Source organism: Salvelinus alpinus, chromosome 25 (genome assembly GCF_045679555.1).
Source record: "Salvelinus alpinus chromosome 25, SLU_Salpinus.1, whole genome shotgun sequence".
In the NCBI taxonomy this organism is placed as follows: domain Eukaryota; kingdom Metazoa; phylum Chordata; class Actinopteri; order Salmoniformes; family Salmonidae; genus Salvelinus; species Salvelinus alpinus.
In genome coordinates this window covers 27,976,394-27,989,502 of record NC_092110.1, presented here as the reverse complement: position 1 = coordinate 27,989,502, position 13,109 = coordinate 27,976,394, and the positions used below count along the sequence as shown (strand labels likewise).

The 13,109-nt window shown below is 40.6% G+C and overlaps 1 protein-coding gene across 1 annotated transcript in view; it reads right to left on the bottom strand.

Annotated features, from left to right (window-relative positions):
• LOC139553761 (beta/gamma crystallin domain-containing protein 1-like) overlaps positions 1-10,750 on the bottom strand; it is a 49,915-nt gene extending 39,165 nt beyond the window's left edge. Inside the window, exon 1 of the mRNA XM_071366408.1 lies at positions 10,205-10,750. Coding sequence (XP_071222509.1) covers positions 10,205-10,551 — 347 coding nt within the window. The 5' untranslated portion in view covers positions 10,552-10,750. The remainder of the gene's footprint in view (positions 1-10,204) is intronic.
• Between the last annotated feature and the right edge of the window lie 2,359 nt (positions 10,751-13,109).

Below are 13,109 nucleotides of genomic sequence, written 5' to 3'. Positions count from 1 at the left end.
TCAAAAGGCACCGAATTGATGTAACGAAACAGGGATCAATGAGCTGACATAGACAGAATGGCGAATCAATGTCTTATCTAATGGTCCTAAAGTAGGCACTATTTGTCAAAGCTTTGCTGGCTAAGTGCATTCCTCTGAAGTGACTCTGCCGATCTAGAGAACAAGGAGCAGGTATGTGAATAAATTATGTCACATCAGAGGAGATTTACTGCAGATTTCTCTGGTAAAGAAAAGCTGTTCAAGCCTGCGGGATATGAATCATGTGAGCAGGGAATGTTTCAATAATTGAAAACTTGATTGGAACTACAGTAGAACCATCTAGAATGTCTTGCAATGGTGATCAATCAACACATTTTATTGATATGCCTGAAACATCATGTCAGATGATGAACTTCGCCACTGTGTCTGCATGCTGCGTCTCAACACAATATTATCAGTCAAATATTGTGGCAGCTTTCCTTTCGCTCTACAGGAAGTTGCATACAAACACTCTCCCTTGGTCAGCTGGGATCAAAGTCAAAGCAGGGAGCTGGAGAGAGACCAATGATAGACTGACTCTGATCTGCAGCAGTTGGCAGTCAGGCTGCTTCTGTTTATTGTTCCCCTGGCAAACTCCATCAACAGACGTGCAAAGAAGTGGTTATTACAGATACTATATGTGTCAGCTTCTGTTTGTATGTACACAATCTGTACCTGAACTGCCACATTCCCACAAAACCAATGGACAATAACATCCAATCATTCAAATGTATAATGAATCATAGGATATGAATCATACAGTATATGAATCATACAGTAAATGATTCATAGGATATGTGGTGTGTTAGAAATTGCTTCACTTTATCATCCAACCTACCTGGCCCTGCTCCACATCCTCCCCCCAGGCACACACCACAACGTGGCTGTGACACATCATACTGGAGAGCCTGTCAGTACAGAGCCTAGTAGGAATATAAAACACGAGTCCACTCAGCGATACTGCTAGAGACTTGTCTGTAAAGCTTATAGCCTCAAGTTTTGATTCAGTATCGTGGTGTCAGCGAAACATGCATGTTGGGCCTACATGAGAGAAATTAAACAAAAATACTCTCATTCATGCTCTGCTCTTATGTTACTCCTGTCCAAAACATTAACTGACTACATAGCGTAAAATGTACAATGCAACCACAAAATGCATACACGGATGAACACAAATACACATACAGTACTCATAGGCCTACACTGCATTGCACCAGGTCTAAGAACACCCATTAACTGTGTGTAATCCACAATATACCATGGGCTGTCATGCCTTATTACTTATTATAAACAGCGTTGTTTGAGCCCTGAATTCTGATTGGCTGAAAGCCGTGGTATATGAGACAATATACGGCACCATTGGTATGACGCAACACTACTTGTGTACTGTTCTAATTATGTTAGTAACCTGTTTATAATAGCAATAAGGCACCTCATGGGTTTGTGGTATATGGCCAATATACCATGGCTCAGGGCTGTATGCAGTACTCAGTGCTGCCTCGTGCTAAGAACAGCCCTTAGCTGTGGTATATTGGTTATATACCACAAACCCAGGCCTTATTGCTTAAAAATGCCATTACTCAATTCATATACTTTAGCACACAGAAAGAGAGCAAACACATGTCAATCAAAATGAACCCTTTCTGTCACAAAAAGCTGTAGGCCTATCGATTCTATACACTACAGTACAGTATGATAAGCACAGAAGTAAAATAAAAATACAATTATTCAAAATGTAAGGCTGTGAATGTTTGGTCAAACTGTGCAAACTGAATATGTGGGTTCTATCTAAAACCAAAACATCACTTCCTACTATTATTTCGAATGAAGGAAAATTTGTAAGGCCGAACAAAAAAGGAACTCTGTTTCAGGTATGGTTGGTCTTATAATTCCAATATGGGTCAGCAGGGCAGCAAATCTTAGAAAGGGAAGCTGAAGAAATGCTAGAAGAACTAAAAGCCATGGGTTATTAGGTTAGAAATGTTGAAATGGAGATGGATGATCAAGCAAGAATCTGAAGTTTACCAAAAGCATCTACAGTACAAAATAACCTTATGGCACAGTGCAAATGGTATGTGACATGTCTTTTCTCACCCACAACCATAGGCATGCTGGAGCCATGAACTACTGTAGCAACACACTACACCTCACACACTTTTGGCTTGCAGTCTGGCAACTGTGCCTCCTAACAATCCAGAAGGATATCAGGAGGAAAACAACACTGTCTCTGAATTAATTTGATTGAATTTGATTTATTAGGATACCCATTAGCTGAAGCCAATGGCGACAGCTAGTCTTACTGGGGTCCGACATGTAACGAAAAATACATTACAGACAAAAGACTTTACAATTGACATACATTTAAGAACATTAACATGTAGTGTTGGTGTGTGTGCATCTATCAGTTACACATTCATGTCAGTACATATGTAACAGTTTAACTTTAGTCCGTCCCCTCGCCCCGACCCGGGCGCGAACCAGGAACCCTCTGCACACATCAACAACAGTCACCCACGAAGCATCGTTACCCATCGCTCCACAAAAGCCGCGGCCCTTGCAGAGCAAGGGGAACCACTACTTCAAGGTCTCAGAGCAAGTGACGTCACCGATTGAAAGGCTATTAGCACGCACCACCGCTAACTAGCTAGCCATTTCACATCCGTTACACTCACCCCCCTTTCGACCTCCTCCTTTTCCACAGCAACCAGTGATCCGGGTCAACAGCATCAATGTAACAGTTCAACTTTAGTCCGTCCCCTCGCCCCGACCCGGGCGCGAACCAGGGACCCTCTGCACACATCAACAACAGTCACCCACGAAGCATCGTTACCCATCGCTCCACAAAAGCTGTGGCTCTTGCAGAGCAAGGGGAACCACTACTTCAAGGTCTCAGAGCAAGTGACGTCACCGATTGAAAGGCTATTAGCGCGCACCACCGCTAACTAGCTAGCCATTTCACATCCGTTACACATACACACAACAGTAGGTCACATGTTGGGACTGTGAAAAGACCCCTGGTGACATGTCTGATGGGGTAAGTGTGTGTGTCAGTGTTGTGTGTAACAATTTTGAATTTCCAACACATTAACATTTCTCATAAAAACAAGAAGTGAAGAAATCGGTCAATTTGTCATTCTGCCCATAATTTCCTATAAAATATCAATTTACACCATTTGTTATATAATTGATCTTGGCTTCATAATACAGTTTCTTCTTCTTTTTGGTGAGTTTAGTCACATATTTTCTTAACTTGCAGTAAATCAGCCAGTCAGTTGCGCAGCCAGACTTATTAGCCACTAATTTTGCCCCATCTCTTACAACCATACAGTTTTTGGGAAGTTTACATACACCTTAGCCAAATACATTTAAACTCAGTTTTTCACAATTCCTGACATTTAATCCTAGTAAAAATTCCCTGTCTTAGGTCAGTTAGGATCACCACTTTATTTTAAGAATGTGAAATGTCAGAATAATAGTAGAGAGAATGATTTATTTCAGCTTTCATTTCTTTCATCACAATCCCAGTGGGTCAGAAGTTTACATACACTCAATTAGTATTTGGTAGCATTGCCTTTAAATTGTTTAACTTGGATCAAACATTTCGGGTAGCCTTCCACAAGCTTCCCACAATAAGTTGGGTGAATTCTGGCCCATTTCTCCTGACAGAGCTGGTGTAACGGAGTCAGATTTGTAGACCTCCTTGCTCGCACACGCTTTTTCAGATCTGCCCACACATTTTCTATGGTATTGAGGTCAGGGCTTTGTGATGGCCACTCCAATACCTTGACTTTGTTGTCCTTAAACCATTTTGCCACAACTTTGGAAGTATGCTTGGGGTCATTGTCCATTTGGAAGACCCATTTGTGACCAAGCTTTAACTTCATGATTGATGTCTTGAGATGTTGCTTTAATCTATCCACATAATTTTCCTACCTCATGATGCCATCTATTTTGTGAAGTGCACCAGTCCCTCCTGTAACAAAGCACCCCCACAACATGATGCTGCCACCCCCGTGCTTCACGGTTGGGATGGTGTTCTTCGGCTTGCAAGCCTCCCCCTTTTTCCTCCGAACATAATGACGGTCATTATGGCCAAACAGTTAGATTTTTGTTTCATCAGACCAGAGGACATTTCTCCAAAAAGTATGATCTTTGTCCCCATGTGCAGTTGCAAACCGTAGTCTGGCTTTTTTATGGCAGTTTTGGAGCAGTGGCTTCTTCCTTGCTGAGCGGCCTTTCAAATGATTTCAATATAGGACTCGTTTTACTGTGGATATAGATACTTTTGAACCTGTTTCCTCCAGCATCTTCACAAGGTCATTTGCTGATGTTCTGGGATTGATTTGCACTTTTCGCACCAAAGTACGTTCATCTCTAGGAGACAGAACGTGTCTCCTTCCTGAGCGGTATGACGGCTGCGTGGTCCCATGGTGTTTATACTTGCGTACTACTGTTTGTACAGATGAACGTGGTACCTTCAGGCATTTGGAAATTGCTCCCAAGGATGAACCAGACTTGTGGATGTCTACAATCTTGGCTAAGGTCTTGGCTGATTTCTTTTGATTTTCTCATGATGTCAAGCAAAGAGGCACTGAGTTTGAAGGTAGGCTTTGAAATACATCCACAGGTATACCTCCAACTGACTCAAATGATGTCAATTAGCCTATCAGAAGCTTCTAAAGCCATGACATACTTTTCTGGAATTTCCCAAGCTGTTTAAAGGCACAGTCAACTTAGTGTATGTAAACTTCCGACTTCAACTGTACATTCAGCAGTCCATTAATTAGTTGGTGTGTGTAAGTGTCTGTGTGTGCTGCGGGGTTGAAGCTATGAACCCATAGGCTTGGCTTTCTCATCCCTTCCAGGCTTTTGGGAGGGAGGATGGACAATGAGCCTTTCATTGCGGATGTAAGCAATTTGCATGCATATTTGCAAGGTCAATTACACTGGATAGCACCATGTGAGTCCCACCATGTACAATCAGTGGTGTAGAGGCTAAACGCAAGTAAAATGCATGTTTGTCCACCTTTTTTATTTTGCGCGACAGTTTATTCACCTTTAGCGGAAAAATGCATTGAAAGTATAGGAAGCGACTGGTGACAGAGTTAACCTACACCCCTTTTTTTACCACTATTTGACACAATAGAATGTATTTGTCTGACAGTGGAACCCAGTTAGGTTGTGGTTGGTGGTTATCATCTAGTGGGGATGTGTTATGGAATATATTAATGGAAAACATATACAGTACACTTGCATAGCCATGAGAAGAGTCTACAGCTTGTTGAAAGTAATGTATTATCTTAACTTTACCTCCACCGTAAGGACGACATAACACTGTCATAGTCATGAGATAACCGTCATGAACAATTAGCAGCTGTGATGACTGTTTAGACTGTTTATACGTAAAAATACGTTTAAACTATCGAGAAAACATTTCCTCAACCCCATTCCTCAGCTTTCCAAACAGTGGCAGGGTTAGGCTGTTTAAAATTACAGACTGCACATTTAAATCCACCAAACATTTAAGAACAAAAAAACGATAAAATACAGCTTAACATAATTTGCTTTCCATTTTTCTTTTCACCTCTTTCACCCCTATCACACCTTGCTGTTACTTCTCTTGCTTTTCCCATTGTTATGCTGTTGCTGCTTGCTGGTAAATTCCCCATTTTGTCTCACAGATGGATGGATGCCAGTCATGACTCTTCAGATCAAACTTGTCTGCCTTCAACAGTTAACAAAACCTACGCAAGTCCGAACTAGACAAGCAGGAACAAGACACCTCACTGGTTTACCTGTACAAACTGCCACAGGGAAAAAGATTCACTCTGCTCTGCGTTTAAAATGAAATTAATACATCAAAACACATTTCAGTCGACAAACACCTCCGGTGCAGTAGGACACACATGACCATAAGGAGGATTATCTGAGTTTAACTTGAGAAACATATGTCTGGTCTGGTGGTGTTTTGTTACAGCATTTATTTATTGTTTACTTAAGAATGTATTTACAAAATAAACTTAACACTTATTTTTTCTTAAAACTGCATTGTTGGTTAAGGGCTTGTAAATTAAGCATTTCACTCTAAGGTGTAGACCTGTTATTGTATTCGGCGCATGTGACAAATACAATTTGATTTGATTACCCGGGAGTCAGGATTGTAATCTACGTAAATATTTGAGGAGGTCACTTTATCTTTATAAGTGTACAGAGTGCAGATGGAGAAGTGCATATTACCTAGCCTAGTCCCAGATCTGTTTGTGCTATCTTGCCAACTCCTTGTGACTCATTGTTTGGAATGAAAAATCCATAAAGACTTGGCAATATAGCACAAACAGACTGGCACCCAGGCTACGTATTATTACCCAGCCCAATCATACCAGGTAGGCCTATATCTGTTGAAATCCAGTAGCTGATCCCAACTACATTGCTAACAAACACACACACACACACACACACACAAACTAATAGCTATTGTTACACTGTGCAGGTCATGGTGCAATCACACATTATTTGATAAAGAAAGTACACTGTAAAGGAGTGGTCGTGAAATTGACAGTAATTTACAGGCAGCTCAGTGTCAAGTAAAATGATGTATTTCATATTACAGTACACCTACTGTAATATAAATATGGTATCAAAAAAAGTACTGTGTAATGACACACAGTACAATACTGTAAAATGTACTGTATTAGGACTATTCTGTCAAAAAGTAAATTCTACCGTATTCGTGATGAATTAATGAATGGATAGATGAAATTCATTGAGGGAAGAGGTTTGTATTTCACAGTATTTTATTGTAATTACAAGGGATTGGTACAAGCAGCTTGGCCGCTAGGTAAAGTGTTTGCACATTACAGCATATTAATGAATATATGGTGTTTTATATCACTTGCACTTCTAGAGTCCTTAACAAAGGCTTCCAAACTGGCAGCGACTACAAGGCAAAACAGACCAAAAGGACATGGCAAAATGCTCAAACATTTAAGGTTCAAGACTTGCTGCTATGCAATCTGTCCCCTATATACTGTATTTCAAATTGATTGGGCACTATAACCACATACTGTACCAGTTAAATTGGTACAGCATTTTCACAGGCCGACTTCTTTTCCATCACTCACAGCTGAAGATATTAACATTTTATATACATCCAATGACTGCCATGTTTTTGGATGACGTGATGATATTGTCGCTGCTCACGCTGCTTCCTGTGCGCACTGAATACTAGTGTGCATGTGAAGTTGGGCTGTGTAAAATATATAGTCCATGAATCAGTGTATGCGAACGTGAGTAGATTATCTTGAAAACAACGGTCAGACATCTTGGACGCAGTCTCCAGTTCTTTATACCTCAGTGGTGAAATAACAGTACCATTTCAAACAGAGCAATTCTTTCCCCGCCCACCACATTTTCGCACAATGCACCATCATTTACAGTATGCTGCAGTAAAACGTTTCAGGGTATTTTACTGTTGATATCCCCCAAATTACTGTAGAAATGACAGTTTTCCATTTCAGTGTAGCCAGTTCTGATATTGCTTAAGATATAAGACAAGACAGTGGGATAAGGATTAGGCCATCAGTTGAGGATCTGGGATAACTCCATAGTGATTTAAAAGCTAAGCTATTCTTAATCACATCTCTGATTGTGCATAACTTATTGCTCAATAAAGTAAAATCCCCAATAATTGATTTTAGAGGGCTTTTAGGGTAGGCAAATCATACTGTTAAAATCATTCTATATATTAATTTGTTGTCAAAAGTATAACTCTCCCTGAGATTAGGTGCCTGTATCATAGCCTAAATGCTGGCCTACTGTACATTTGAATACCAAGCAGGTGCTGACAAGTATCAATGCAGGTAGGCTGCACGGTAAGACATGAATGGATGGCATGAAACATTGGGGGCAAACTAGGATAGGTAGGCCTATCTATTTTGTGTCTTATAGCCACAAGATCTAGGCTACCTACAGTGCCTTCAGAAAGTATTCACACCCCTTGACTTCTTCAACATTTTGCTGTGTTATAGCCTGAATTTAAAATGGATTACATACAAATGTATAAAAAATGACAAGCTGAAATGTCTTGAGTCAATAAGTATTCAACCCCTTTGTTATGGAAGCCTAAATAAGTTCAGGACTAAAAATGTGCTTAACAAATCACATAATAGGTTGCATGGACTCACTCTATGTGCAATAATAGTGTTTAACATGACTACCTCATCTCGGTACCCCACACATACTGAATCTGTAAGATACCCCAGTCGAGCTGTGAATTTCAAACACAGATTTAACCACAAAGACCAGGGAGTTTTTCCAATTCCTCGCAAAGAAGGGCACCTACTGGTAGATGGGTGAAAAATACAATCATTGAATATCCCTTTGAGCATGATGAAGTTATTAATTACTCTTTGGGTGGTGTATCAATACAGCCAGTCACTACAAAGATACAGGTGTCCTTCCTAACTTAGTTGCCGGAGAGGAAGGAAACCGCTCAGAGATTTCACCATGAGGCCGATGGGGATTTTAAAACAGTTAGAGATTATTGGCTGTGATAGCAGAAAACTCAGGATGGATCAACAACATTGTAGTTACTCCACAATACTAACCTAATTGACAGAGTGAAAAGAAGGAAGCCTGTACAGAATAAAAATATTCCAAAACATACATCCTGTTTGCAACAAGGACCTAAAATAATACTGCAAAAAAATTTAGGAAAGCAATTAACTTTTTGTTTTGAATACAAAGTGTTATGTTTGGGGAAAATCCAATACAACACATTACTGAGTACCACTCTCCATATTTTCAAGCATAGTGGTGGCTGCATAATGGTATGGGTATGCTTGTAATCATTAAGAACTGGGGAGTTTTTCAGGAAAAAAAATGCACCTCTATGGGATCGGTGTCCCGTCCATGGGACGGTTGAGCTAACGTAGGCCAATGTGATTAGTATGAGGTTGTAAGTAACAAGAACATTTCCCAGGACATAGACATATCTGATATTGTCAGAAAGCTTCAATTATTGGTAATGTAACTGCACTGTCCAATTTACAATAGCTATTACAGTGAAATAATACCATGCTATTGTTCGAGGAGAGTGCACAGTTTTGAACTTGAAAAGTTATTAATAAATAAATTAGGCACATTTAGGCAGTCTTGATACAAAAGTTTGAACAGAAATGCAATGGTTCATTGGATCAGTCTAAAACTAGTGGCCATAATCTAAATTCCACTTGGGCTGGAATAACACATTATGGTCTTTCTCTAGAATTTAAAAGATGATGGTACAAAAAAATACCAAAAAACGGTTGGTTTTTTCTTTGTATTATCTTTTACCAGATGTAATGTGTTACATTCTCCTACATTCCTTTCACATTTCCACAAACTGCAAAGTATTTCCTTTCAAATGGTATCAAGAATATGCATATGCTTGCTTCAAGGCCTGAGCTACAGGCAGTTAGATTTGGGTATGTCTTTTTAGGCAAAAATTGAAAGAAAGGGGCGGATTGAAAAACACTTAAGGAATGGAGCTATAAGCGCAGACAAAATCCTAGAGGAAAACTTGGTTCAGTTTGCTTTCCACCAGACACTGGGAGATGACTTCACCTTTCAGAAGGACAATAACTTAAATCACAAGGCCAAATCTACACTGGAGTTGCTTACCAAGAAGACAGTGGACGTTCCTGACTGGCCGAGCTACAGTTTTGACTTAAATCTACTTGAAAATCTATGGCAAGACCCGAAAATGGTTTTCTAGCAATGATCAACAACCAATTTTACAGAGCTTGAAGAATTTAGAAAAAAAATTATGGGCAAATGTTGCACAATTCAGGTGTGGAAAGCACTTAGACACTCACAGCTGTAATCGCAGCCAAAGGTGCTTCTACAAAGTATTGATTCAGGGGTGTGAATACTTATGTAAATGAGATATTTCTGTATTTCACTTCCAATACATTTGAAAACATTTCTACAAACATGTTTTCACTGTCATTATGGGGTATTGGGTGAGAAAAACAAATCCATTAAATTCCTTTTGAATTCAGGCTGTACAACAAAATGGGGAATAAGTCAAGTGGTTTTAATAATTTCTGAAGGCACTAAATGGTGTATCCAGGTACACAAATCAACGTGATAATAGACCTACCCCAGTGAGCACAATTTCCATAAGGTAAATAAAGGTTTAATTTACATGTTACTGCTGAAGCTGTCGAGCTCGTCAGCACCGTTATAGAACAGTGGGTCGTCGATGCACCCTGCCTCCTTTGAGCCTTTCTTCTTGAGCTGCAAGGACAAGAACCGTTTCTTCTTCTTTTTCTTCTCACTTGCTGGGCTCCTATGCAGCGTCCCATCCAGGGGACTGACGGGGCTGACAAGTCCGGGACTTGACGGTATTCTCGGGCCTGAGCTCGCAAACTCTCCATCTCCATATGAAGTTGCATCTTTAAATGTGTGCTTTTCCCCATCCTTGTTTCCTTTATCCGGTGACTTTGTTATATGAAACAAATTCTTTATTTTTAATGTTCCAGATTTACTCATGGTTGCCCGAAATGCTGCTTTTTAAAAAAGTCGATAATAAATGTATCTGAAAAAAACTATACAACAATCAAAATGTGAAACAAAAAAAATTGATGGAACCAATCCATGCAGACTATTTGTAGACTACAGCGATTGAAAAAGCGCATACCAAGTGCCCAAGCGGCGTTTCCAAATGCGCAGCGATAAAGATCCTCTACCCGTCTCAGTGAAACTCCTAAATGTTTAAACTCCCTCACTGCAGAGTGTCGTCTTCCGGGTCTTAACGGAGTTCAAGCACATATAGTAGGTAGTCTTGGTTCACTTTCAGAGCCACCTGCAGCTACAGGTAAAATGTGTTCATATCTGTCACAGTGATATTTAACATAAATCACACATTGCTCATGCAGAGCTATATGCACTTTTCTGCACAGCCTGGCCTCAGAGCAATACGAAATGTACTTTTCATATTTCTGAGCACCTCCAAGTCTATACCTATTATTAGTCTAATAAATTACTTGAAACATAAACAAAAGTAGAGGTTGTACAGGCGGGTGTAATCCACAACCATTTAGCAATCTTAAGGTTGTATGTTCGAGTTGCATCTGGGACAACTGTAGCATTTTAGCTAACCCTTCCCCTAACACTTATTATACATTTATACAACGGGTGGTTCTAATCTTGAACGCTGATGGGTTAAAACCGTATTCCAGCAGGTGTCTATTCAACAAATGACCAATGGCTAAAGCTATGATATTGAAATGCTTATTTACTCTGTTCCATCTCACTGCGCAATCCACTGTCTCATCAGCCCAGCCAGCCAATTTCTAAACTCCACTGTAAAAAGCATTTAGAAATTATCTCCTATTTCTTTTAGACTAACAATTGGTTTTCAATAGTGGAGATTTGTCTAAAACTTGTGGTCTGTCTCTGACATTCGGAACATTGTTTCAACATTGAAATTTGATCTCATGTCCCATAGTAATGAACGTGTAGGGGTTGGGATGAGACAGAAAGGCAGGGAGGCAGCTTTTCTCAGCCAGTTGAAATCATGAATCAGCATAATTTTTATGGACATATACAAATAAATGTCAATCGAAAACAGGTAAAACGTTTATTAATGTTAGCGGTTGTTGGCTAGCTCCTCTGAACAACAGTGACCTGACGAGAGTGCATTTTTACTATGCCAGGTGAAATCGCGCATCATTAGCTCATTCTTATGAATGTATCCAAATAAATGTCACTAGAAAACAGCTTAAACAAATGCAAATGCAGCTACTTATATGTTATTCTGTGTCACGACTCCGACCGAAGGTGGCTCCCCTTCCCGTTCGGGTGGCGCTCGGCGGTCATCGTCGCCGGCCTACTAGCTGCCACTGTTTCTTTCTCCCCCTCCATGTATGTTGATTGATTACACCTGTTATGAGTTGTGGTGATTGGTAGGGCTTTATTAGTCAGCCGGCCTGCCTGTTTCTTTGTGCGGGATTGTTTGGTGTAACATTTGTGTAAGTTTGAGACGAACGTGTTTGTTCCTGTTCGTGGGTTTTAACCCGGAAGCCACTTAACCCGGAAGCCAGCTGCACCAATGTGTCGGAGGAAACACCGTACACCTGGAGACCGTGTCAATGTGCATTGTGCCTGGCCCGCCACAGGAGTTGCTAGTGCGCGATGGGACTAGAACATCGCTGCCGACCAAACCCTCCCCTAACTCGGATGACACTGGGCCAATTGTGTGCTGCCCCATGGGTCTCCCGGTCACGGCCGGCTGCGACAGAGCCCGGACTCAAACCAGGATCTCTAGTGGCACAGCTAGCACTGCGATGCAGTGCCTTAGACCACTGCACCAATCGGAAGGCCTGGCATTCAATTCTTATGCTATTGTATGACCGAGTAAGACATACGATACTATACGATATATATTTTTTAAACGCTATATCCAAACTGTGTCAAGTGGGAATGTTGTGCCATAAAAGCCTAATCACTGGGCAAAACCTGTCTCAATAGTTGTAAAAGCGTACATACATTTTAGGTATGTTGGCCCTCCCTGCTGGCCATATTGGGGAAGTTCAAGTTCAAATACATTACAGTAATTCATTCACATGGCCCCCAGCCCTATTCACTTTTGGAAAGGATTTAATAAGTATAAGTAATGCTATTGCCATAGTGCTTATTCCCATCATATCCTTTCAGATGCTGTTCCTAGGGTGTTGGGCTAGGAGTCCATGTTCGCATGAATGTCAATTCATCTAATTTTAAACATGACCAGTGCTTGTTGTGTGCTCAAACTGTAAAAGTTAGATGTTAATATGAAGCTGGGAATGTCCCAGGGATGCCATACTGTGTACTGTGTTTTTCATTTCAGAGCATTGTGTTACATAAAAGCCTGTTTGTATCTTTGAACACAGGTGGGATTTAGATGTGCAGGAGACAAGACCAAAAGAGGAGAGATGAGATAAGCAACGATCAGATAAGCTATGCAGAAGCTGTTAGCTGTGGTGCTTCCACCTCCCAGTAAATACACAACCAACCACACTGAACCTCTGTGTCCACCTCCCCACCACACAAACAAACAGTAACTTCAG